Source organism: Xenopus laevis, chromosome 9_10S (genome assembly GCF_017654675.1).
Source record: "Xenopus laevis strain J_2021 chromosome 9_10S, Xenopus_laevis_v10.1, whole genome shotgun sequence".
Taxonomy (NCBI): Eukaryota; Metazoa; Chordata; class Amphibia; order Anura; family Pipidae; genus Xenopus; species Xenopus laevis.
In genome coordinates, this window is record NC_054388.1 from 52,001,849 (window position 1) to 52,029,487 (window position 27,639).

At 42.0% G+C, this 27,639-nt stretch overlaps 1 protein-coding gene across 7 annotated transcripts in view; it reads right to left on the minus strand.

Moving 5' to 3' along the window:
• Window positions 1-13,928: 13,928 nt before the first annotated feature.
• tns1.S (tensin 1 S homeolog) overlaps window positions 13,929-27,639 on the minus strand; it is a 199,378-nt gene continuing 185,667 nt past the window's right edge. For 5 of the 7 annotated variants that reach the window (XM_041578022.1, XM_041578025.1, XM_041578023.1 and 2 more), the window contains 12 exons: window positions 27,342-27,377; window positions 24,197-24,377; window positions 23,167-24,053; window positions 22,850-22,936; window positions 22,189-22,320; window positions 21,997-22,089; window positions 21,479-21,556; window positions 21,315-21,386; window positions 20,517-20,685; window positions 20,279-20,347; window positions 19,968-19,997; window positions 13,929-17,724 (listed from right to left, as the gene is read on the minus strand). In XM_041578022.1, coding sequence (XP_041433956.1) covers window positions 17,586-17,724; window positions 19,968-19,997; window positions 20,279-20,347; window positions 20,517-20,685; window positions 21,315-21,386; window positions 21,479-21,556; window positions 21,997-22,089; window positions 22,189-22,320; window positions 22,850-22,936; window positions 23,167-24,053; window positions 24,197-24,377; window positions 27,342-27,377 — 1,973 coding nt within the window. In that variant the 3' untranslated portion in view covers window positions 13,929-17,585. The remainder of the gene's footprint in view (window positions 17,725-19,967; window positions 19,998-20,278; window positions 20,348-20,516; window positions 20,686-21,314; window positions 21,387-21,478; window positions 21,557-21,996; window positions 22,090-22,188; window positions 22,321-22,849; window positions 22,937-23,166; window positions 24,054-24,196; window positions 24,378-27,341; window positions 27,378-27,639) is intronic. The other 2 variants (XM_041578024.1, XM_041578026.1) reach the window with 1 other exon arrangement.

Below are 27,639 nucleotides of genomic sequence, written 5' to 3' on the forward strand. Positions count from 1 at the left end.
TTCCCTATTAATAACATTGGGATCAACCATCATTTTTACTGGACAGGCTGGTAAAATGCCGTCCCTAGCTCCCTAGTTCATATGATCTGTGGTGGAACTTTCTTTCTTTCTTTCTTTCTTTCTTTCTTTCTTTTTCTCTTTCTTTCTTTCTTTCTTTTTCTCTTTCTTTCTTTCTTTTTCTCTTTCTTTCTTTCTTTTTCTTTCTTTCTTTCTTTCTTTCTTTCTTTCTTTCCTTCTCTTTCTTTCTTTTTCTTTCTTTCTTTCTTTCTTTCTTTCTTTCTTTCTTTCTTTCTTTCTTTCTTTCATTTAGTTTTTATATTTTGTATCTAGCTCTTCTATTCACCACATTCTTTTCCATCCTACTTTGTCTTAGGTCAGTGACCACATAGCAGTTTATATGACAAAGTAAAAAACAACACTTTCATTGAGAAATCTGTAGCAACCCCAAATGGAAGAGCCACTGCTGACTGCCGTTGCATCAACCCTTCCATCAAAACTCTACCCATTGCGTTTATTCCGTGTTTGCTCACGCCACATTGTTTTTCTTTCCAATGGCAGTGGTGCTTTGTGAGATGCCAGAGACAGGGACACAGGGAACAGGATGTGTAAATATAAATAAAGCATAATGTTAATCTCTGGCTCATAAACCCAATGGGGAGACTAAAGGGAAAAATGAATGGTTTGATTTCCTAGCGCCAGTGATTAGACAGAGGGGAAGCATCGCCTGACTAATGTGCCACCCACTCACTCAGCTGAGCCTCTGGGCAATATCTGTAGCAAGTGCAATTACGCAGATTCCTCCCTCCAGACACTGTTTCCCTCACATGTAGGTTTGTGGCACCTCTTAGTGGTGAATAAATATACTGCAGGTACATAATGGATTTATTTTATTTACCTGCTGGATTTAGCATTCCCGCCTCAGTGGAGCTTACAATATAAGGTCTCTATAGCCAATGTTATCATGAACCAAATAACCTGTCTGTATGTATTTGAAGTTTGGGAGGAAACTGGAGAACCTGAATGAAACGAATGCAGATATAGTATAACATGCACACTCATTGCATTGATAATGAACTTAATTATGGGACACAGTACTACTAAGGGGTATTGTAAAAGTTTTCCCTAATGTCAGGGAAAGGGGTTGTAGCTGTGGAATACTGTGTATAGTAAGGAAGGGCCATATTGGTGGTACAATGTGTATAATAAGGCAATATGGCATAGGGGACAGGGGGTTGTAGGTGTGGGATTGTGTGTATTATAAGGCAGGGCCATACTGGTGGCACAGTGTGTATAGTAAGGCAATATGGCATCATGGAAAGGGACTTTAGCTGTTGGACAGTTTGTACAAAAAGTAGAGGTTGTAACTGTGGGACAGTGTGTATTGCGGCAATGTGGTGCCAGGGAAAGGAGTTGTAGCTGTGTAACAGGGTGTATAATAAGGAGGGACTGAACTGGTGTCACAATGTGTATAGTATGGTAATATGCTGTCAGGGAAAGGGGCTTTTGCCATAGGATGGTGTGTAGAGTAAGGAGGGTTTGTATCTGTGGGACAGTGTGTATAGTAAGGCAATATGGTGTCAGAGAAAGATGTTTATAATAATCACTGTGTGGGGTTTGAAATGAGCATCAGTGCCTTGTAATATTAGATTACTCTAAGGTTTTATTCCCAGTCTCTTGGCTTTGGCTTCCTCCCAGGTCACAGATATTCCAATGCTGATTTATGTACAAAACCAACAGCACCCAGATGCAATGGTAACTATAGAGGAAGCACGCTGTTTTGTGGGGGGCCATGAGGTCAGCTTCCTCTATAGTGGAGGGTGGGTTGTGGGTGGGAGCGGCTATGGGCCTGGGACCTACGAAAGCTTTTTTGGTGGGGAGGCACGGCGTGCTCTTGTTACCCCCCCAGGTACCCATTCTAAGCAGCAGTCCTGTTATGCTTTATGGCTGAGAATCTAACTATCTTTATAACAGAACATTCAGTCACAGTGGCACAGATTTGATCCTCACTATAAGCAGCAGTCCGAGTCTGCTTGATGGCTGAAGTTCTAGCTATCTGTATAACAGAGCATTCTGTCACAGTGGCACAGATCCTGTCTGATACCCACTGAAAGCAATCATGCTTCAATAAGCTCTTCAGGATCCAGAGACCAGAGAGAAGGAGTGTCACCCAGGCCCTACAAGGTCTGAGTGCATAAACTCCCCACGCAAGGCCCGAGCCTTGGGGCCTACACTGGAGGTGCAAGTAAGGAGTAATGTTCCAGGGAGTGAAAGGAAAGGAGCAATAAGGTTCCGAACTGTTTCCTTGGGAAGGATTTCTTGTACAGCCATGGAGGATTTGGAAAAGGCAGCTGCCAGTGTTGTGAAAATGCCAGAGAGCGAAGTGAAGAAGTGTGTGAGGAGTGAGAGAGAGGGGAGGAGTGAGAGGGAGGGGGGGAAGGAAAGTGTTGGAAAAGCAAAGAGTTTGGGAAAAGAAAAGCAAGTAGAAAGTGTTTTGCAAAGAGAAATGTTACATGCTAAACATGTTACAAAAGATATAGAGGGGTGTGTGCAAAATGTTAGATGTGCAGCTGGAGATGCACCACAATATGAATATGGAGCTTTGCACCATGCGGCCGACATGTAGAACCAGATAGATAATTGTCAGGAAGAAAAGACTGTTTCCCCTCAGAGGCACCAAGTTCCCCTTGTTCTAGAAACAAAAACTGCCACATTTGCAAAGGTGCAGGTGGTGTCTAGAGCCAGTACAGAATCAGGGGAGGCAAACTCTAGTGGCCATGTTGCTGCTCCCTTTATAGAGAGAAACAATGGTGTTGTAGGGAACAGCCATGTTAGTACTCCCAAATCAGAGAAAACTATGTGATCTGTGATAGAAATACGGGTGTTTTTTCCTCTCATGGCCTGGCGACAAATCTCCTCTTCTTCGGGGTGACTAATCTACCCGAACTGCCACCCGCCAACAAGAATGTAAATCACTTCAGGCTACCACAGGAAATTTACATTCTAGCCAACGGGAAGGCAGGGGAAGTCAGTTTGGGGAGATTAGTCTCCCCGAGGAAGAAGAGATTTGCCTCCGGGCGACTAATCTTCCCAAATCTGACCATGTGTCTCTGCCCTTAAAGGGACAGTATGCTGTTTCAAATAAGAACCAGGATCAAATGTCTGACAGTAATGAACTTGTTAAATGAATAAAAGTAACAGATGAGCAGGAGTTGCAAAGGAAACAACTAAAAGCTGAGCTGTAAAACTCTAATTTAACTTTAATAACTCTGCAACAGCTGCTGTAGATAAGCAAGCCTTTTAATAAGCAAAAGTTAACACATTAAATGAAGAGTTCAGAACATTAGAAACTTTTTTTGCAGCATTATAAATGTCAGCAGAGTAACTGGGTAATCTGGAGGTGCAGTAACAGTCAGGACCAATCAGGATGATGCTGCAAAAATAGCTGGCACTTTATTCTCTTTACAACTTGCATAATATAGAAGGCTATAGCATCACATCATGGAGACTTTTCCCAGAATAGCCCTTTCAATAAAGCTTTTTGAACACATAATTACATGAACATTGACACCTACAGGCAGAAGTAAATAATAGTAGAGCACAGTATATTAGTGTGGTGTTTGTTGCTAACTGACAGTATACACACTCTAGTCTAACAACGAAAAATGGTCTTTTTTCTGAAATTGATAAACACAGAAGATTTGAGAACTCTTGAAAAGTTCTTAAAAGGGTTGTTCACCTTTAAATTAACTTATATATGATGATATAGAGAGTCATATTCTAAGACATATACGCTTGGTTTCTATTTTTTATTATTTGTGGTTTTTGAGTTATTACGGTAAGCTTTTTATTCAGCAGCTCTTCAGCTCCAGCCCTTTCACCTATTTGGTTGCTAGGTGTCATGTTACACATGCATCATTTGTCTTATTGTTTGCTTTTCCTTGTTTTGTCCCATCTCCCCTCCTGATGTCCCCTTTGGTCTCTTTCTATTGGTTTACTCCACTCCACTCCACTTTTGAACTGCATGTATATTAGAGATTATTATGTTAGAGTGGATCATAATATAATCTTTTGACCTATCCGGATGTTCACTGTTTTCAAGATCCTCACATTTTTTAAATAAACTTCTCAATGATCTTCAAGGTGCCATTCTGATTGAGTCAACTGTCTGCTGACATTCCTGAGGTTGTAAGTTATTGCTATCTCAAGACAAATTGATAAGTTAAAGAGAGGCAGAACACCAGGGTCCAAATTACCCCAGCAACCATGCATTGGAGACTGGATTATGAATATTAGAGGCCTGAATAGAAAGATGAGTAATAAAAAGTAGCAATAACAATACATTTGCAGCCTTACAGAGCAGTTGTTTTCTACATGGGGTCAGTGACTTCAATTTGGAAAGAGTCAGAAGAAGAAGGCAAATAATTCAAAAACTATGAATGAAATAATGAAGACCAACTGAATAGTTGGCTATTCTATAACATACTAAAAGCCAGCTGTGAAATACAGTTCAATTAGGTAAATGTAATTTGCTTCATCTTCTTCTGACAAAGACAAATAAACTAGAAGGTTGGGCCAGTTGAGACAAATAAAATGGTGGTTGCTCAGATACATGCACCCAATTTCATCTTCAGTATAGATGAGGCAAACAATGTAGGAAATAAAATATGAAAGAGAAGCCAGTCTGCTTATAAGGAAGAGAAAAAGAAAGCTTTGTTTTCCCAGTACAGCTCCCCCCCTCTTCCCTCTATTTTCCAGACTGACTGTGTCCATCAGGCCTCAGCATCCAAGGGGATCTTCACTCAACCATCAGCCAATGATTAGGGATGCACCAAATCCAGGGTTCAGTTCGGTATTCAGCCAAATTCTTTCGGGGGTTTGGCCAAATCCAAAATATCTGATTTGGTGCATCCCTACCAATAATACAGCGTTCTGCAGCTGTGCATAGTGCCCAAATGTACTTGGGACTGGGGCACGAGAAGCAAATCGCAAATATCAGTTAATCGTTAAAATAGCCCCAAAAAAAAGGCAACTTCCGCAGAGGCTCAAAACCCGGGCCATTTGGGGGAAGAAACCAGGCAATTTGCTGCATGCGCCATAGAACAGACATGTGGGGAGATCGCTTTTTGCCAACTCTAAAGTAGCAGTCACTCTTGAATGCAGTCTGAAGACAATAACTCTGTACAGGCATAAACAACCCTGAAAAGTCATGCGAAATCATCCAACCGAGATCTGTTATCGGGTTTTCATGGACAAACAACCAGCACTTTAGGCGTTGCACCACATAGCCTTATCCTGCAGGGAGCTGTTCCAGATGACCGTAACAACCGAATGTTCTCTTGGGTCTCTTCATTGACTGGCAGTGCCGGCAATCCAGCTTCCGCCTAACAGAGTCAATATGAACCCCGGGTACCTCACAAAAGGGGGGCTCCCGAATGGTGAAGTGGTTAAGGGGTTGCTGGTAAGAACCCTCCCGCTGCCCTTTTTGGATGTGCCTTGCATGAGCTTACCTTGAAAAAAAACATTTGAGAAGCTGATTAGCAAAGGCAGCTTTTGGTGCTTTACTGAACCGTAAATATTGGTTGCTCATTCATGTAGCCCATGGGTAGGCAACCCGTGGCTCTGAAGCCTCATGTGGCTCTTCATCCTGCTTGCTGCAACTCGGTTTTGCGGCTTTGTCTGTCATGTTGTCTATACAGCCCTCGTACCTGCTGGCAGCTTCTTGAGTGTGCGACTGCGGTAAGCTAATGGTTAGCTTACCATGTTCGCACACTCAGGAAGCCGCCAGCAGGTGCGAGGGCTGTATAGATGTCCCAGGAGTGAAAGGCAAGACTGAGCCGCAACAAGATGATTCATCATGGTCCTTACAGCAGTCACTCAGAAACAGCTTCAGAAACAGAAGTCACATTAAACGGATGAGAACACTAGCATTTAATATGGTTATTCAGTGTTTAATTTATTTCAAAGTAGTCCTACAAATACACACTGCATTTCTGTTTGTTATATTCTGTTATTGTAACAGTTAAAATGAAAAAAAGGTTACAACTTTGAAAAGTTTATCAGCTGTTTTATGTTTTGCAGCTTCAGACTATTTTTCTTTAGTGTAAGAGGGGGCAAAATGGCTCTTTTGATAGTAAAGGTTGCTGACCCCTGATGTAGCCAGAAAAAAAGGCAACCTCCACAGAGGATCAAACCCTGGGCCATTTGGGGCATAAACCAGGCAATTTGCTGCATGCGCCATAGAACAGAAGTGAGGAAGATGGTTTTTGCCGACTCTAAAGTAGAAGTCAAGTGAATGCAGCCTAAAGAAAATGGCTCGGTACAGGCATAAACAACCCTGAAAGGTCAGGAAAATCATACACCCAAGATTTGAACTCCACGGGCAAATAACCACTGCTCTGGCCGCTGCACCACAGAGCCTTATCTTGCTGGAAGCAGTTCCAGATGACCATAACAACCAAATGTCCTATTGACTGACAGTGACGGCAGTCCATCTTCCGCCTAACAGAGTCATTACGAACCCGGGGTACCTCACGTAGGGGGGGTCCCGGATGGTCAGATGGTTAAGGGGTTGCCAGTAATAACCCCCCCATTGCCCTTTTTTGGTCATGACTTGCGCCACTTCACAGTTGACCTTGGTAAATTTTTTAACAAAGTTAGGGCTCTGTAGATAGCTTGAAAAAAACTTTTGAGAAGCTGATGAGCGAAGGTAGCTATTGGCGCATTACCGAATCGTAAATATTGGTTACTCGTTAATGTAGCCTGAAAAAAAGGCAACTTCCTCAGAGGCTCAAACCTAGGAATCGGGGAAAGAACCAGGCAATTTGCTACACGTGCCATAGAACAGACATTTGGGAACACTGAATGGTCAAGTGGTTAAGGCACATGCCTACAATCCTAAAGGTTGTGAGGTTGAACCCTACCTGTGCCAGAAACGCCATGCCAAAGCAGCTCTGATTGGTTGTGTGAATCAAGTAAACAAAGATACAAAATCATTGGCCATTGTGATACAACCCTGTTAATGTACCAGCTCTTTAAATACAGCCCCTTTAATTTCTACTCCATTTTCTTCTATAATTCTGACCAGTTATTCTGACCACTTCTTCTATGGCCTCAACCTTGCCACCAGCCATAACAGTGTCTCCCGAAACAACTCCCCCCTTAACTATCCCAGCTGTTGCTCAGATACCACTGCCTAGTGTGTCCTCTACACATTCAGGTTCTGTCTCAGCACCTGTTCCTTCCTCTGAAGGGAAACAAAATAATCAGCAATCATTTAATTCAGAAAGTGCAGGCATGAGAAATTTGCCCTCCACCAAAGGCTTTTGATAGGCAGCTGAATGGGGAAAGGGTGATTGGTGTGCACAACAATATAACTGAACTGGTTTTCAAGTAAAAGAATGTGATTAGACTCAGGTGGAAGGGTCATAGGAAACAAATGCCTTCTAGGGATGAGATAGGTAAAGAGAAGTTGCTTAAGCAAACTACATTTAACACCTGCAGATGTCAGAGCCTCTATAATGTTTTCTGACATGGAATATAATATAGTGCAAAACATCACAAGGCCTGAAATCCTTCTGGCATCATTATGACAACTTTAGAAATGTAGGACTATGGAAAAGCTTTAGGGTCATCCCAATAACTAAGCCCAAGACAAAGAAAGGTACCATATTATTTAAGAATAATTGTGTCAGAAGAAGATATTCTAATATGGCTTAGACAGCATTTTAAGGTGCTTACCTCTGTCCTCTCTGATGGACATTAAAAATATTGGATATTGGTCAGGTGGGTGGCATACTAATGTAGAATTATACATGAGGTACAATGTTCCTCATCTTTCAAATTCTGTCTTCATTGGTAGTGAGTGTGGGGTGGTTTTCTATCCAGGTCAGCATAGGGCATGTTTCAAATGTGGCTCTTTCCAACACTGGGCAAGTGCCTGTGCAGTGGTCATGTGTTCACTATTTGATGATGTAAGGCACACTGGAAAAAAATGTAAAGATGTGAAGTGCAACTTGTGTGGAAGCTATGTCGACTCACATAGGGCCCTTCATAATATAACGGAGAGAGTAGGAGGAGGAGATAGCAAAGGATATGTCCGGAGATAACGGAGGATCTCTGTATTTACTTACCAGTAGGCCTTACCAGTAGGCCTTTCCAGCTGACACAAGGTCACCCATTTCGATTAGAAGAAAGGAGGTTCCATCTAAATATTCTGAAGGGGTTTTTTGCAGTGAGAGCTGTGAAGATGTGGAATTTTCTATGTGAATCAGTTGTACAGGCTGATACATTAGATAGCTTTAAGAAAGGGTTGGATGGCTTTTTAGCAAAGGAGGGAATACAGGTTATGAAAGATAGCTCATAGTATAAGTTGACCAGGGACTACTTTGATTGTCATTTTGGAGTGAGGAAGGAATTTTTCCCCCTCTGGGGTAAATTGCAGGGGATTCAGATGTGGTTTTTGCCTTCCTCTGGATCAACTAGCAGTTATGCAGGTTGTATATAGAATTAGAAGGTTGAAGGTTGGACGTGTGTCTTTTTTTCAACCTAACTTACTATGTTGCTATGAATTCTCCTAACAGAGGACCCCTTCATTCAGCCTTTGGACAGAAGCCTCAGGCACATCAAGAAAAATCCTTTTATTGTGAATAAAAGGATTTTTTGCAGCAAAGTTCTGCGTCTACCTTGGTCTGTTCCACCAACTACATTTTCAATTGGAGGGGGCTAAGAAGTCATTTCGCACCTTCTTCCACAAACTATCTGTTATTAGGGAGGGAAACAAATATAAGAAGTATATTGACCTACGAAGAAAACTTGAATCTTTAATTTAGAATGGGGGGAAGATTCCCGACTTAAGCTTCAGATCAAATGTTATCAGTATAGTTGTTACAGGTGCTTAGTTCTGGAGAGGGATTATGGTGGATTTCATTCCCCCGATTCTTTTTCGAAGTGCTGGGAAGCTGTGATGAAGAAATGGATTGTTGGATTGAGGGACTCTTAGGGTATAGTTAAAAAATCTAAGGGTGGGATCCTGGAAGTTGTTACTTCCTACTGAGCAAATTTGTTTGGAAGTAAAATTTTGGATAGGGGTCAGATGAAAGCTTTTCTGAAGAGAACCCCAGACCCAAATCTGAAGAATGTGGACTTTTTGCCCTTGATTGAGGTCATCACAGAGGATGAGGCCGATGAGGCAATTGGACAACTGAGATTAAAGAAAGCCCCAGGTCCAGATGGCCTATATCCCGAATTCTATAAAACTTTTAAAGACCTTTTGACACCAATACTTGTGGAGGTCTTTCGAGATTGCCTGGGAAGAGTCATATTGCCTCACTCCTTGAGAATCTCCTCACTGATGTTATTATCCAAAGGCAAGGATCCTACAGATGTCATGAACTGGAGGCTTATTGCCCTCTTGAACATGGACAGGGAGCTTTTAGCTAAGGTTTTTTTTCTAGGCTTGTTTTCTTTTAAGGCATTTTATTGTCCTGTGAGCAGTTCTGCACGGTGAAACAGTGGAACATCTTTGGAGCAGTCTGTGTGAGACCAAGCTCAGGCTTTTGTCAGAGTGGATCATGAGTACATATGGGATACCATATATAAGTACAGCATCCTGGGTCAATTCATTGATTGGCTTACTGTCTTGTATAAGGAGAGAGAAAGCTTTCCATTTGTCTATGGATGGCATTGTGAAAACTTTAGGGTTAAGGCCAGGGTGTTTCAGTGTTGCCCTCTGAGCCTGTTGCTTTATGTCTTTGTGATTGATCTGTTCCAACGGCAAATTCAGGCTTCGGATTTGGAGGGCTTCTGGGTAGTAATGGGTGAATACCTGTAAATTCGCCTGGCACGAATCTGCAGTGAATTTCCATGTTTCGGCGCAGGCGAATAAATTTGTGAATTGTGAATTTAGGACGCGCTTCCGAAAAGTCACTCGAGTCAAAACACTATTCAGACACCCATTGACTTTAACGCCAGCATCAAAATTGACGCCGGCGTCAATTTTCTAGTTTCACAAACTTTTCACAGTTTCGCGAATTTCGCTGGAAATTTGTGAATTTTCAGCCAAAGCCAAACAGGAGAAATTCGCCCATCACTACTTCTGGGTCCTTTGTTGCCTGCCCCTGAAGTTAGTAGCCTAGCTGTTTACTTAAGGATACAGCAATGTACCTGTGGACTAAAGAGGGTGCTCTGGACATGTTATGTGAATTTCTTTGGCACCGTTTTCTTGAAAATTGATTATGGGAATCTTGGCCAAGAAACTGATGTTCCATGGGAAAGCAGTGTCAGCAGGGCTGGGTTTCCTGCCAGGCCACCCCTTGGCTGTGCAGTCCTAGCCGCCCCCCTTGCGCCTGTGCCAGAGCACTTGAAGAACTTGACACGGCCTCAAAGCATGACCTTTATAGGAAGGTGTTGGGGGGTCTATTTTGCTCTTCCAATGGCCTTAAATGACTGTGTGTGGGGGGGGGGGACTCTTACTCAATAGTAAGAGGTTAACCCAAGTTTTTCAATCTGACATGGCTTTCTCTTCAGGGAAGGCTCTTTGTTAGGGGGAATTTGTCCATATCCTTAGTCAGGTTTCCCTGGCCTTATGTGCCCTATTTTTCAGTGCCCTTAACTATGCTGACATATGGTGTTTTACCAAGAGATCATAACTACCAAAGTGAGATGTTGTACCTCATTATTACTGCCTACAAATATCTTTGGCAGGGTCATGTAATTACACTTTTGGGGTGGATGTGACTGCTGAGAAGATAGTGTGATCTATAGTTAGGGAGTTGTGCATTATAAATGTACTGTAGCACACCCATGGATGGGTTTGAGAAGTGTGTAAGGAGTGTGACTTGCTGATAGGGTACCCCAGATACTCTTAAGCTGTGGGCAACTCCCTGTAACTTCCATTAATGTGTAGTGGCCCCTTTAAGCACCTTACCCTCCGGTGGACCCTGGGTGTCTCCTTGTGTACAGCTCAACAGGATGAAAGTAATTGCAGTCCAGGTTAATTGCTTCAAACACATAACTTCTTTATTGAACAAGGGCAGACACAGCACACAGTGGGAAAACCTTCACACTTTCTCATATTTCCAATAGATCCCTCTCAGCAGTTATTGCAGCCTGTCTTGGTGATTTTCCCCAGCACTAGGTATCTCATGGGGTATCTTGCTGTTTGACACTTTTCCTGCTCCTGAGCTCTCCCACTTGTGTCCCTGTCTGGTGGCTTGATCAAGGCTAGGACTGCACAGCCAAGGGGTGGCCTGGCATGAAACCCAGCCCTGCTGACACTGCAAGGATACTAACCCCAACTTCCCCATGCTTGTTGGAGCCAGAAAGCTGCTACCTAAAATAATCTGCTCCTAGAGCAACTATTACTCAAACTTATACTGCTAAATAAACTTTCCATAGCCAGGGTCTGTCACCTCTCAGACCAACTTCTCGCAAGGTGGGATCTTAGCGTGTGTGCTCTTCTTTTATCCAGAACTGTACTGCCACCAACTGGGCAAACCTTGAACTGCACTGGATGCAGGAAAAGGGACATAACTGCCTGATCGAATTAGAGGACCACTTAGATGTCCAACTACAGGGGAAACTGCCTAAACATACCTAAACATCAGGGTCTCTACACAAGACAGTTAGAAAGTTAGATCAAAATCCTCTTCTAATATTTCCTTACGGAGGGATTTCATATTTTAAAATGTAGTTTTTCTTTCTTTCTTCTATGTGCTTGGAGGAATCCTGGTATCTCTGTTCAATGTTTATATTTTACTATGCACAACTTGGAGGAAAATGGCAACCTGCGTTCCTTTGTTTTTGTGGGATCCTTTTTCTTTTGGGTGGGGGATGGGGTTAGGATGGTAGGAGTTTGTAGAGACATTTCAAGCAGACTTTTGGGCTTGATTTGGAGTGGGGAAGATGTCAGTATGGACAGAAGTTGGACATTTGCGTCTGACTATCTGCTAAAATTAATTGAAATTAACTGCAGCTAATTAATTATTTTTAATTGTTGATGTGTAACAAGGTAGGCCGGCCTATATGAACCTCCGCAAATGGACTCTCTCGAGTTCATTTTTTATTTTCATGCTCATTTTTAAAGGTGTGATTTTTTTTGCAAGAGGAATTTTATAATCTATGTAAATAAAAAATCCTATCTGATCCCCACTGGAAGCAGCAGTCCTGCCCTGTTTTATGGCTGAGATTCCTTATAAAGGACAACTGCGTGAAAAAAAGACACACTAATTCCAAGCAAAAGTATATTTTATATATTGATGTTATCACTGACAAAGCCATACAATTAATTGCAAGGAAAGAGACATCTGTACAAACAGGAAGTGGAAGCGGGGGGGGGGACAGAATAATAACGCACCATATATTTATACAAGTGATAACATTAACAGCACATGGATACAAAATATAAAGTATATTTCCATCTATATAAATACAGAGAGGGGATTTTCTCTCATTCTTTTATTATTTTTTATTTTAGTTTTTTTTTTTAGTTTTTTTCATTAAGAATTGCGGTTGTTAGGCTGTGACGCAAAATATATTAAAATAAGCGTGTTGAGAAACTCTTGCAGATTCTGATGCAGGAACGGGACATGGGGATATTACATTGCAGGTCTCAGTGACACCAAAAGTCTTTGCACCGCAGTTTGGCAAATAGGAGGCATGTGACCATTTCAGGGCCAGAGGAGCCCTGTCCCCATTGGCTAGGAAATTGACAGCAGTCAAGGATAACCCACAACTGGTTAAGATCCTGGGAGTAGTAGTTCAGCAACATTTGGGGGGCTCTTATGGCTGTAGAGTAGGTTTGTTGGGGCGGGGGATAGTCTGCATTGAAGGCCACTTTGGATTGTGTTTTATGAGCAAGAGAATACAGACTGCAGACTGGGGGAAATGGCATGTAAATCCTTGGCACTCCAGGCCCAACAGCTATTATGAACTCCAACTCCCAGGATCCTCAACCAATGGCTTACTTGTAATTAATTAATTAATGATAGAGAGGATGATTGGTCAATGCCTTCTTTAAAGGACCAGTAACACCAAAAATTTTTGTTAATAAAATCGTTAGTATACAACGAAAAATAAACACCAAGACAAATTAAACTTTTAAATAGCAAAACCTTTATTAAGAAATAACTTACAGAAACTCCACTTACGCTACTCTTCAGAAAAGGCGACAGGGCGACCATCCATCAAGGCAAAGTCCAAGAAGACGAGATACGTCTGGGTAGCAGCCAAGAGACCAAAGAAAGCCGAGAGAAGCCTTCCCCAGAGGGATCCGTACAGCAAGCACAAACCCTGCTCCACCAGCCAACACTCTGCTGTCAGTAGAATAGCCAGAGAGGAGAAATCGAGCACCGCAGGATGGATGGTCGCCCTGTCGCCTTTTCTGAAGAGTAGCGGAAGTGGAGTTTCTGTAAGTTATTTCTTAATAAAGGCTTTGTTATTTAAAAGTTTAATTTGTCTTGCTGTTTATTTTTCGTTGTATACTAACGAATTTCTTAACAACATTTTTTGATGTTACTAATCCTTTAAGATGGCTGCAAACATTTGCCAGGGCTAGACTTGCAACTCTGACTGTCAGTAAAGAGGTCTGGTCTGTTGTGTGCAGTGATCAATTATTGCAGTTCACCTCAGAGACTAAAGTGTTGTAGGTAAATGTAATTAATGGTCACAAGTTTTTTATAATGCTCATTTCAAATAAAATATGAGGTCAAAAAAGAACCAGTAGGTCTCGCTAGTCTGCCCCTTTATATGGAAAGCTCTAAACCTGTCCCCCTCAAAAAACAGCCCAATAAACAAATCAACCCAAGCTGCTCCCCAATGACATACAGGTATTTGAGTTGCTTTTGGTTTGCACTCCTCCTTTTGGGCTGGGCAGGGGCTGTGGCTTTTTCTTTAGAAAAAAATGTACAGAGAATCAGAGCTTTGCGCCCAGGTAAATTCTTGGAGGAACTTGCAGTCCAGGTTTAATCTTAACCAGACTTAACCATTAGTTAGCATTACAGACCAATTCTTTTCACACTGAAATTGAGAAGCACTGTCCCTGCTCAAAGAGCTTACAATCTAAAATGGGATACCTGAGACAGTTTGCAGAGATATCGGTTGATCAAAATAACACATACAGTTCTAGGATTCCCTTTGGCATATATCCCATACTAGTCAACCTGGCAGCCATAAGCCCAAAACTCTTGGTTAATTAATTTTGAGGAGCAGCTGTTACTTATGATGGTTATTTTAGGCTCCTACATTCAGTGAGTTCTAACCTTGAATTTCAATGAGGCACGTCTATCTGACGATTCGGGTGCATCCGGGATAGAATGTCTCTAAGTCTAACAAGAACATATGAAGATTCCCAAGTGCTTAATGTGCAGTACACAGGGAAAGTGCATTATTGGTTCCTATGGCTATTGGCCTCTGCATTAAGGTGTTGTCTGAGGCAATTAACTATTTAAGGCAAAAGCTTGTTTAACCCAGTTTTTTTCTGTAAGAAGGGAACATTGAACTGCCACTCCAAGTATCTCACAGTGGATGCCTGGCGTTGTCATTAAAAACAATAGCAAGAATGAAGGTTGGGAGTACCTGGGATAAGCCAGCAGATGGCGTGCTCAAATGTGACTCCTTCTAACCCCTCCCGTCATCCATTGATCTGTGCCATTTCCATGTAACTGTGAGTGTGCGCACACATGCGTGTGAATATCTCAAGTGCTCAAAGCCAAAAACACAAAGTAATCAGAACACAGTGATCCAACATTATCCGTCGCTCACTCCATTATCCAAAAGTCCTAGGCTGGATGGCAAATGCATTGGCTTTGCATTTAGCTCAGAGCAGTCTGTAGTGAGGGGGGGGGGGTCCATCTTTATAGGGACCCATATAGGCAGTAGCAGTTACAGTATATGCAGTGTGGCAGAGCAAAAAAAAAAAATGCCCAGTATAGGCACACTATAGAGATAGTGTGTGTGTGTGTGTATATGTGTATATATATATAACAAATCAACAAATGGTCCGCATGCATAGGTCTTACTTGAAAAAACGGTGTTATTTATTATGGAATAAATAACACCGATTTTTTCAAGTAAGACCTATGCGTGCGGACCATTTGTTGATTTGTTATCATTTATGTTTAAGTCCCAGCACCTAGGCATTCATTTTGTGTTCTGGGTGCATTGACCTAGTGTATATATATAAATATATATATATATATATATATATATATATATATATATATATATATATACATACATACATACATACATACACACACATGTATCACAGGATACAGAATAGCTCCATATGTATATACAGTACGTATGGGGAGCCTGAATAGGATACAGTATGGTTTCATATGTGTAGGAAGAATCCACAGGATACAGCATGTAGGGGAGCCTCCATGGGATATGAAATGGCCGTGACTTAAACCTTGGCAAGTATATTCAGTACATCTAAACTGAAGTTTCTAGTATGAACAGTCTAATAGGGATAAGTGTTACAGAATTTGATATGAAGTCCACATGCAACAGTAGGAAGTCACCATTAACTGCCACTGTAAATGATATAGATGTTTGTATCCTACAACCCCAATTGGGAGTGGGATGAACAATCTGTGGCTCGGCTCCCTTAGCGAGAATAAGTCAATGATTAGCTGTCACTTTGCATAGAAACATCTGACTCCTCCCTTAGCAGCACAACCTAGTTCATTTCTTGATGCTACAATAAGTCCAAAGCTGCTACATTTACACCATCCTCTCCTTTCTGTATCACATGAATCCAGCACTCATTGCAACATTGCAGGATTTCCACCACACCTCACTTTTTGCTACTAAAAAGACCAGGCCAGCATTTCTGCAGCCAAAGGGCCTACCTATAGGGTCCCTTTTGCCCGTGCCATAGCCCAATGGAAAACACATCATTGTAAAGTAATTATCATCTCCCGGCCATGAAACCAGAAAGGCACTCACAAAGGTTTATGGAAAGTTCCAAGAATCCCTGGGTGGATTAATGTAATGCTCAAGAGAAATGGGAGTAATGGGGCTATGGCAGGGTAGTTATAATACCCCCAGAAATGTTTGGTATCTTCCTGTTATACAAACACTATACACACTCAAGTACGCCCCTTCTCCTTCTCACTTGCTCAGACCATCTATAGACCAAGGGAGAAGCTAAAGCCAAGATTTTCTAAAGTATGCAAATGAGCTGAGTAATGAATAGGCCTACAAGTTCATACATATTATGGGATGGTTTCAGGCTGGGTTGGGGGCCTAATATCGGAAAGGTCCCTTTAAAGAGAAAACCTAAATCAGAGGGGCCCTTGAAGAAGGTTGTTATTTTGGCCATTCCCGATTTCTGACATTTTGTGTCTCTACTTTGATGGTGGCCCAGCATTACATGGAATCTTGCAATGGACCCAGGCCACACCATCAGCAGAAGTTAAGCTTTAGGCAGCTTACAGCACAGCGGGCATATGGGTATTGAGCTTGCAGAGATACAAAACAGCAAGACAGTATACAATTTAACCTTGCGCCTAATTGGCCTCTACCTGTACTACACTCCTTATGACTTGTACTGAAGGTGAATGATGGTGCAATGCTCAGCTCTTATTTAAGCTTCAATGCCCAGCATCCCCTAAAGCCAAAGTCTGATATTGGGAGTTATAGTTCACTACTGGCTGAGAAGCTTGCATTATAGGGATCCTCTGTCAACATAGGGGCAAAAGCAGCACCAACCAGTACCCAACCCAAAACCAATCTGAAATAAGTTCATTCAAGTGTATTGCATTAAAGCTGCTAAAGGCACATGCAAAACTGGGTCAGCTTGCCCACCTCAAATTGTGATATACTGTCTTCTTAGGGAAGAACTTGTGCAAAGCCATTGCCCCACCACTGACTGTTGCAATACTCTGTTTGACCAGTAGTTGTCACCACTAAACCCTCCAGGATGCAACAATTTCCATCTGAAAACTAGGTATCACAACAGATGTTGTATCTCATACATCAGACAAAGTGGGGTTTTAGGCTCCAATGCAAAATCAAAAATGTTCCCTAAAAACGCAGACATCATTCATGATCCAATCCGACCCTCCATTTGCCACAATGGAAGAAAAAAATTATATATATATATATATATATATATATATATATATATATATAAACATCCAACGTGGTGTATAAAAATCTTGCCTTATAATAATAATATACTCTCCTAACGAGTCATTATAAATCTTGTGTATGCTAGGTATGTGTACTTATGCACTTATATAGCTGTATATATATATGGTTTAGTAACAGCAAAATTTCAGTCAAAATTAACACCTTAGATATATGACTCTGCCATCAATTGATTCTGAAGTCAATGGGATTTAAGAACAGTTTGGTGCTTGCGTGTATTTTGCTTCAATTCCATAGATGAAGGGGCTGTTTAAAATAATTATAAGTTCTTCTTTCGCATAATTTTTTTTCTTTTAATGTCATTTTTGTTTGTTTTAATGCTTGTCCACTCTGAGGACGAACAGTTCCCCCCTCCTCCTGTATTGCACATTCACTCTTGCTGCTTTCAGGAGTCCTTATTTTTGAAAAAGAGTGATTTTGAGGAGGGTTACTCATCTTTTCTGCAGGCCGATGACTCTGGACACAAAGTTGACAATGGCAGTGGCTGGTTGGTTTGAATCCAGCTCGGCAAACAGGTGACACACATTGTCTGTTGTGCTTCCTTGTTTTCTGGCTACAAATCCAAAGAGTCTGGAGGGGGAAGGAGAAAGGAATGCAGATTACAAGTTGTAGGTATTTGGAGTTCTAAGGAGCTGGAGATACTGAAATTTTTGGAGGTAGATAAAGAATTGGAGGTAGTTGGAGTTAGTAAGGATTGAAGGTTGTTGCATATGGAGATGGAGGTTGATGGAGTTGGTGGAAGTCCAGGTTAGGGTTGGGGGTTGCAAAAGTATTGTAGTTGGCCTTGGCGATAGCTGGAAGTAACTAGAGTGTAGGTAGTTGGATTTGGTTAGAATTGAAGATTGTTGGAAATGGAAGTAGTTGGATTTGAATGTAGCTGGAAGTGGTTAGAGTTGAAGATTGCTGGAATTAGCATTAAGCTATGTTGTAAAAGGTAGTTGCAGTTAGTAGTAGATAGTAGTAGAGTTGGAGGTTTTGGAGTTGGAGGTAGATGGAAGTAGTTAAGAGTTCAAGGTAGTTGGATTTGGAAATAATTACAAGAAATTAGAGCTGGATGTTGTTGGATCTGTAGGTAGTTGGAATTAGTCAGAATTCAAGGTTTCTGGAGGTGTAGGTAATTGGAGTGGAAGGTAGTTAGAAGTGATTAGAGTTGGAGATTGTAAGAGTTATTTAGAACTGAAGGGTGTTGAGATTGGAGAAGTTGAAAGTAGAAATGTAGGTTGTAGTAATAGTTGTATAGAGTAGTTGGAAGTAGAATTATGTACATAGAGATTGGTGGTAGCTAGAAGTTGTTACAGTGGAAGATTGTTGGAGTTAAAGTGAGTTTGAGGTTGTTGGAGGGAGTAGGAATGGGCCACAAGAGGTTATAGTAGAACAATATGGTAACAACATGACAAAGTGACAGCAGCAACTTGTTTCAGTGAACCTGTAACTTGCTCTATTAAACCCTGACTACCGAGTAAATTAAGAAAATATTAAAAGACACGACTTTTGGGCTAGGAGAACAGAAAGGCATTCCACCTTATACCAATGTATATTGAATGCAGGCTGCAGACTGTGCTGATTTCTGTGCCACCAAGCAGAATGCATCAATGGCTGATATCGAATCAATAGTTGTATCATAGCATTAGCCATATCCATTTTAGACATTAGGTTCATTTGTTAATAGTAAATAGGTTCATGCATGCAACAGCACTACATTGTTCCACTCGCCCTTTAATTTCTGCCTCCTGAGGTTTTGCTGCAATGTTTATGTTTTCCTCTTTGTACAACAAATCAGAAACGGGGGAATGAGTGTCAAGGAGTCCTAGCCTGTCTGAGCCTGAGTAACGGGAGTTATTTTTAAAGAACAAAGACAGCTGAAAATACTCATGAATACCCCCCCCCCCAAGTGTCTGATTAGGCCAGGCCTATAAGTGTTTGCTCTCCTAGCAAATGGAAAAATTCAACTTGTCATGTTCTACACAGAAAACTAGTCAGCACATCTTCTGAGATTTCTATTGTTACATGGCTGTTAGGGTGTGTGACCCTCCCTGGCATCCAGAGACCATATTAATCCTTTAGTATAGTTATTTTTTATCATTAAATAATGGTGATCCTCTGGCTTATCTTTGCCTTTTATTTAAAATACTGTCTGGTTCCCAAGTAAATGACACCCCCTTTAAACTCTGGAATGTTGGAGCCATGAGCCCAGGGAGCCCACCCCATATAAATCCATTGACGTGTAGGAAAGTGAAATCTGTCTCTTCCCATGTGTAAAGCATATGATCATAACACACCGTAACCCATCCCCTTGCCCCTTGATACAGCTCCTATTACAGAGCGGCACACAACAAACCCTTTGCTTTGGGGCCAGAACAAACAGTTAATTTATTCTTGGGAAACTCCACTTATGCCCCTAAGGCAATTGTAGAAACGCCAGTGTGTATGCTGTGCTCCTGCACTTTCCCATGGTCATGCAGGTGGTGAGGCGTGGCCAGACTGAAAGGGCTGAATGAGCTTTCCTTTTGTACTGCCCTCTATGAGCCAAGAGAAGCAATATAATACAGTGAGATGGAACAAAAGTTCCCTCTAGTGGCCAAAGCACTATTAACACCAGAGACCAAACCCTGACTGTCATCTGACCATTATAAGGAAAGCAGCCCAGTAGCAAGAACTCTGTGCATGGCTCTGTTTTGGATAGACTGGATTCACGATGATAGGGGTAGTCTGGGACATGGCAATGCACCTACACGTATACAATTCCCCACAGACTCAACCCAGAATTTAGTCTTCTACAAGTCAGCCCTGTTTTGGCTTCCAGAGTCACTTACTTGGCTTGTGTCCCATCAGTCTTCATCCACCTGGGAAAGAAAAACAGAATACATGGGAGAAGTGTGAGGTGCAGGAGGTTAAGCAGTGGCATACTTGGGCATACACAAAGGGCATGTACTCCATTCAGGGATTGGGGGACGGGGGGTTATGTGAATTATAGGTAGGGTTTTGGCATTATGGAGTGTGGTAGATCATTAAGATGTATTTATTTCCTTGTCTAATACAGATAAGTACTTAAGGGGGGCTAACACACCTCAGCTGTACCCAGAGAGCTAAAATCTCATTATTAAGCCCCAGTGAATTTACTCACTTTCTCTCTTGCGGGTCCAGGTCGCAGAAGGTGACTGAGTTAAGTGGATAATGTCTTCTGAAAAATAATCTGAAAGGCAAAGAAATTTACAGTTGTTGAGTCAATCCACTGATGCTCAGTTGTGTTACATGATGTAATACAACTGCTTGATCAGCTGCCCTTTAGCCCCTCAATAGACAGCTCTAGAAATACAGCCCAGATCTAAACCAGACGAACAGCCCCAGTATTCCAGACTCACTTCCGCTGGTTGTCTGTTAAAGTGATTCCTTGTGCGGAGACTTTAAAATGAACAGTAGCAGCAGTTGGTTGTGGGTCAGCAGCGAGCGACTCTACAATAGTCTTTGCAATGGCCTGTGGGCCGGTCAGAGACTCCATGTCTATGGAGTTTATGAATAACACATTGCAGGCTGAAGGAGGGGGAAGAAGGAGCAAAGTCAGTCTGGGATGTTAAGATTCATTGAAACTGTTATATTTATTGTATATAAAATGTTAACTGAAAAACTCATTTTTATTTTGCCACAGACTGTGATTCTAATTCTGCTTTTCTTGCCAGTGTGATATTAAAACTATTATCTGGTGGCAGGGATACGCTAACCCAGTGATGCCCAACCAGTGGCTTGTGAGCAACATGTTGCTCTTCGATCCCTTGTATGGTGGTTCCAGTGGTCTCAAATGTGCATATTTTTGAATTCCTGGCTTGGAGGCAAGTTTTGATTGCATAAAAAACATGTGTACTGCCAAACAGAGTCTCCTGTAGGCTGGCAGTCCAAACAGGGGCTGCCAAAAGCCCTTGTTCGGCACTCACAATATTTTTTTGTATGCTTATATTGCTCTTCAACTTGTTTTACATTTGAATGTGGCTCACAATTAAAAAATGGTTGGTGATTCCTGCCCTAACCTAACCCTCAAGCAAATATACCAGTGTAGGCATCCAAGGGCCCCTTCTGAACATATGGGTCCACAGCCTCCCCATAAACTACATTTTTTTAAATCCATAGATGCCCTGGAGTGGCATAGGGTTGAGTTTGATAGGTACCTGCACCCTGTTTCAGTAAATCTGAGGTTGAATTAGCCGGAGCACCCGTCTCCTTGGTCTCATCAGAGGGATCTGTAAAGGAAAACAGGAGATGGGATTAGTCATAAAGACTTGAGGATGTATTAGGTATTTGTCCAATCAGATGCATACGCAGAGACACTTACCTCTGTTGGGTATGACCAGTTTGGAGGGCAGTGCAAGTGGAGTGATGGAGTGCTGGTACACTAGAGCTGACAGGCAGCCTGAATAGGAGAGACAAGGAAAATATGAGGTTGCAGAGAAAAGATATGGCATCGTATAGTACATGCTAATGTTTTAGTTCTTAGCCCAAGGAAACCAAGAATCAAAGAAAAACAAAAGACATAGAAGGGTCCTTGTGGCAGAGAGTTCTGTCTATTTGCCAATTCAATTCAACAGCTGGAGGGCAGTAGGTGGCACAAACCTGGGTGTCCTTTGTACATTTAATTAAGTTCCTCCAAGTGGCCCCTTTGATGTTCAGTGTCAATTGCCCTCCCTACCATAAAACTGGCACTAGTATATAATTTGGTATTTCAGTAACCCATCAAATCTACATACAGACCTTGAAACAGTTGCCCCATTCTGGCTCTGTTCACACCCACAGACAGCTTTGTACCCCCCCCCCATGCCAGTACATCACTGTCTGGGTTACAGGTAGACTCACCAAAATAAGGTTCATTTTGGCAGCCCTTTAATTTCACCCCTCTGGGACTCGTCTCAATCAGAAAGTGCCGCACAAGCTCATTGGTCGTATCTCCTACAGAGAAAGTGTTGGGAAGTACATTGTTACTTCAAATACAGGATAAAAATAACTTACCTTTTCAGATACTTGAAGGGAGAATATGTGCCTAATTACCTTTCTTGCTGGGCTGGCCAGCATTAGGAGGTGGGGTGGCAACTTTCATGGCAAGTCCGTAGGCTCCTCGGAATGAATGACTGTCTCGTATGATAAATGCTCCTGGGTCTTTGTCCTTCAGCAAGGAGATTGCTGAGAAGCGAAGAGGAGGCAGATGTCAGAATCATACTCTGGTGGGTAGTTATTGTCAATTTAGCATTTTAAAATGCAAATGACAGGGACTGTTTAACTGAGTGGGAAGTGGTCTGGGGTGAATAAAGGTTTTTTTTCACAAATAAAAGTTAATAAACTGCTGCACATGCCATGGCCCTATTAAGACAGTAATTAATGACATTCAAGTAAAATTAATTTGCTATTCAATTGTGTTCGGTGCAGCACTAACTAACCTATTGTTCATAAATTTACCACTAGGTGGCTCATCTCCATGAAAAACTCATTCCCGGATGAAGTTTCCAACAAGGGGCTATTACATAAATATTAGAAGCAGTTCCAGTCTGTGAGAACCAAGTTAAAAGTCAATGAACAACCCTTTGAATGACTTTTGAATGACTGAAGATCACAGATTGCAGTTGGCTGCAGGGAGAAATGCCAGACCTCTCATGTACAGATCTAGGTGAGCAATCTGTGCCAATGGGCATTAATAGTGCTTAGTGATACTTACCCTGATCTCTTGAAATATCTGGTTTGTACCAGTACTTGGACGTATCCTGCACAAACTTCACGTGTGCTCGGGTCTCCGGACTGCTGTCTGGAAACAGGAACATAAGGTTTAGAGCTTTAGAGGCCCAAAAGCACAAAGCAGATCACAGCAGCAGCTTCTGATTTCTATATACAAATGTACAGGTTCGTCAAATAGGAACCCAAAAACATCAATATAATACAAAGTCCAAGTGACATCACAAATATTGAGGGTTACTACCAAGATATTGCTGCTGGTGGAGCTAGAGTTCACATTTCATATTTTGCTAACAACCATACCTGGCATGGAGAATTTGGAGAAATCTGGTAGTGTGTGAGTAAATGCCATTGTGTTTCCACCACTGGGACTCGACATGCCGCTGGACATAGGAGAAGAGGTTTTTCCATTGTAGGTGGAGTAATTGGGAAGGCTGTTGGATCTGTCACCGGATGACATTCTTCTCTTCTCAGGCAGAGATGGCTGTTGGACTGGGCTTCCTTGCCGGTATAAGGTGGAGTCAGGAGATGAAGAGGAAGGGCTGACCATTCCATGGTAATATGCAGGGGAGACAGGGAAGCATGGGGTGGGTGGTGCCTGATATCCTGATGCACTGCTCTGCCTCGACAATGTAGGGCACTTTTCATCAGGTGTGGAATACCCATACATTACATGTCTCTCCATGCTGGGGCTACCAGGAGTCACAGGAGCACTACCTGTCATCACAACCTGATGGAGAGGAAGGCTGGGGCTACCTGCTGTCACAGGTGCATTGATATGTGTACCTAGGGGATGCCTGCTCATGCTTGGACTTCCAGGTGTAGTTGCCATATTGGGGGTGACGATTCTCCTTCCCAAACCTGGACTTGGTGGTGTGTTGGTGCCCAGCGTTCTATGAACAGACTTAGGGCTTCCGTGAACCATGTGACCAATGACTGAATTCATTTGTGGTCCAGAGAGGCCATCTGTTTGTGTAAGAGTACTGCTGGGCGAATAAATGTATCCATCATAGGAACTGACAGGAGTACCAGCATATGGCACCATGTTAAGACTCTGAGATACATTCTGATAACTGCTTTGAGGGGACGGCTGTGATAAACTGGTGGATCTAAAACTGGAATCCGCTGAAGGCTGAGTGGGAGTGGGGATATTAGCGCTGCTCTCCACCGAAGGGTAACTCCTTAAGGAGCTGCAGGAGAAAAGAATGAAATGAGGCAATAATTAGTCAAATGTAATACAACCGTATTTCACCACATACATGTTAGTATATCCCATGTTCCATAAAATAAATATTTATATACTATATCCCTGCTTCATCAAGGAGATACATACCCCTCAATGCTGTGTATAGGGCTGCTGGTAGAGATAGGACTGTGGGAAGTGAAAACATTGGGGTAACCCCCATTTCTCATCAGACTATCAACACTATACGCCTGAGGGCCGTTAGGTGACGAGGGCGCAGCTCCTCCTGTGGCAGCTGTCCGAGCAACAGATTCAACGTAACTCCTTGGCTCTACAAATAAAAAGACCAAACCATCAGCAGGACCCCCTTTACACCCCCTAAAGAGAAGGAACAGTAATATGGTATATATAATGGACTGTTATCAGCTAACATCGAAAAGTTTACATTTATTCAAGAAATGATTTTTTGCAGGAGGAGAATTTCTCAAAACAGTGAAATTTTCCAGAGCAGAGCTAAGGATGATCGGAGTTTTTTCAAAACAAGAAGTGGTGGGGAGTATTTAGAATGTGACCTCAGTAGTGAAAGCAAAATCCCCTCTTTCATTCAAGTTTCCATTGCACTTTTCCTTGAATAAAACTTTATTTTGGCTCCAGCAAAGTTTAGTATGAACAATGGGTTAACTGATTTTGGAATTTCTCACACAAGCAAAGAGTGAGAGGCTTTACCACATATTACGGTCAACCCTCCTTTATCCTCATTTATGCTTGAGCAAGTGGTCGACAACATTGCCCTACTTTTATCAGGAATACAAGATTATTTGATAGGGTGCTATGTGAGCAGGTTTCCCAAACGGGCCTGGTTCTTATAATTTATAAAGTCATTTTGGCTGATCTTATTTAAATCAATATTAAAACTTGATAGAACGATGAAGTATACTGCCTCCCGGGAAAGGAGAAGACACCCGTGGACACACCGAGACTAAAGGTGCCTCAATGTCTGTGGCCATTGCACTTTATGTGCAATTTTACTCTCTTTCCAGGAATACATTTCTAATACTTCCTTAGGGCTGGACACACATGGAATGAAGGCCTTAGACTCTAGCACCAGAGCAGCCCATTGGATGAAACCACAGTTAATAGTTAAAAGAAATATACCCCTATAATGTATTTTACAATGTAAATAGGATATTTTGTTCCTTAAACACTTGAAGCCTAATGGCTTGGTCTATACCACTTTGCTTTACAGAGGAAATTCAGGCTCCAGTCAATCTGCACAGTGGGGCCATACCATGTTTGAGCAAAGGAATCCCATTTATTTCATTGCACCCCTGGCCTCATCCTTATATGGAAGGGAAAAAGTAAAATATCTTCCTGTACATTTCATTCCTACAGATGAGTTTCAAAGGTATAATGGATTGGTGTTACTTGCCCAATAGCAAGCACACACCCCCAAAACCTGCCTCCCCTCCAAGAATATGTGGGTTCTGCTTGCACTGTTACATGGTCAAACTGCAACTCATACTACTCCCTGACAGAGAGTAATGGGGGTCATAATTCTAGGATATACTGTCTGGAAGTCCTAATTTGGAATGACATTATCCATAGTTACGGATCAGTTTGTTTGTTGCTAGTGCAACAAGGGCAATAAATGACAAATTATTTAGGCTGAAGAGACAGTCACCCCCTGCAAGTTGAGCCTCTCAATAAACAGTTCCACTTGCTGTCAGCTTGGAAGGCAAACAGGCCCTCAGGGAGCTGACAGCTTGATTTAAACAGGGGAAAACTCTGTGTTCCTGACCCCTAAAATGGACTTCACTTTGGATCCACATTCCAAAATGTACAATATTACTGCATAAAGTAAAGATACTTTCCTGGGCACGTCTGGTGTGTGTTGGGTGGGGGTATGGGGGAAGCTATTTAAAGAAAAACTAAAGCCTAACTTAAGAAGTAGGTTAGAAATGTTGTACATTATGTTTTGGTCTTCTGTACAAACCCAAGGCAACCATAGTCCTTTAGCAGTAAAGTTCTGTGTCTCCAAAGATGCCCCAGTAGCTCCCTATCTTCTTTTCTACTGATGATTCACTGCACATGTTCTGTGCTGCTGTCACTTACTGAGCTTAGGGACCCACTCACAATATACATTACACATAGAATATAAATGTCACACTATAAGGCTGATTAGTAATTAATACAGATAATTAGTACATGGCAGCACAGAAACCAGTGCAACTAGCATCAGAATTTAATAATCAACCTTGTAGCATCAGTTTATATTACAAGCCAACCTCATTTTCTGCTGGATAATTTGTGATGACCCGGAAGCTGGGGTTTGAGCATGTGAGATTGCAACCCCCTGTGACAAGTTTGAAGTCCTGGATCATTGCTGCTATTGACAAGCTGAAACTTTAGGCTGGTGCAATAAGTTCAGTATATAAAATAAGGTATATTTAGCCATATTCATTTTTAGGGTTTAGTTCTCCTTTAAAGAATGGAGGGAGAAATGAGGTTCAGGTTTGTATATAGACAAAAACAGTGGTCTTTTTAGGCCAGAAGTGTAAATCAATTTGAGATCAAACCAGGGCACATTTGCAATAGATGCTGCACAATTAACTCCCTGCCCCCCAGAGAATTGGCCAAAAGAAGGCTATAAGGTTGTTACAGGTGAAGATGCGGTTATGTTCTTCATTCAATGTAAAACCGTACAAACCAAGTCAAAGAAGGGCAAACTGTAAAACTCAGGGACAATCAACAAATAGGGCTGTTTAGTCAGACTTGGACGAAAGAGCCCCACCCTTTATGCAACTAAACAATGACCGATTGCAATTGTACAAGGATTTGCGCCATCCTTTTCTGCTGAACTTCCCCTTTAATAAAGAACCCTGTTGTGCAAACTCCCAGCGTGGCACCTGAGGTTGAATATGAACCTCATTCTACACAGAGATGGGAAAGACTTGCACTTGGAGGCCTTTCTGATTTATGTTTATTTTTGGATATTGTATTTCCTTTCTGGAACCCTGAAGGCAGAGAGTTCAGTTACAGTTCCCAATGGATATAATGCACTCAGCAGGCCAAACCCCTGTCACCCCAGCATGCAAAATGAGCCCCCCAGAAGACACAAAAACCAAGATCAAAAAGAAAAAAAAAAGAACCAAATCCAAATGAATGTCCACCAAACCTGTTCTACAAGGCAAGTCCACAACGCAGCCCCATAAAGCAGATTAAAAGTAGCTGTGTAAGCAAATGCACCAATGAACCAAAGAAAGGGTTAATGGGGCAACAGGCAAAACCTACTTACCTTCCATGTAACCAATTACTGTTTCCCTGACTGTCTCTGGTGCAGAAAGGATGAAAGAGGAAATGAGTGAAACAGGGAGACGCCTACCATTCTTATTGTACTACAACTCCATGCATCCCATTTGAAGCCAAAATGGGTCAGGGGTGCTAGCAGTGGTAAAATCATTAAGCTTACATTCTAGCGACTTTATTTAAAAAAAAAAAAAAGTCATGGGGTCATTGTCCCTCTTCCAACTGTGTTAAGTTTCACTCAGGAGGAAGAGCAGCCTGAGGCTTATATAAAGTAGTAGTGTATGCCC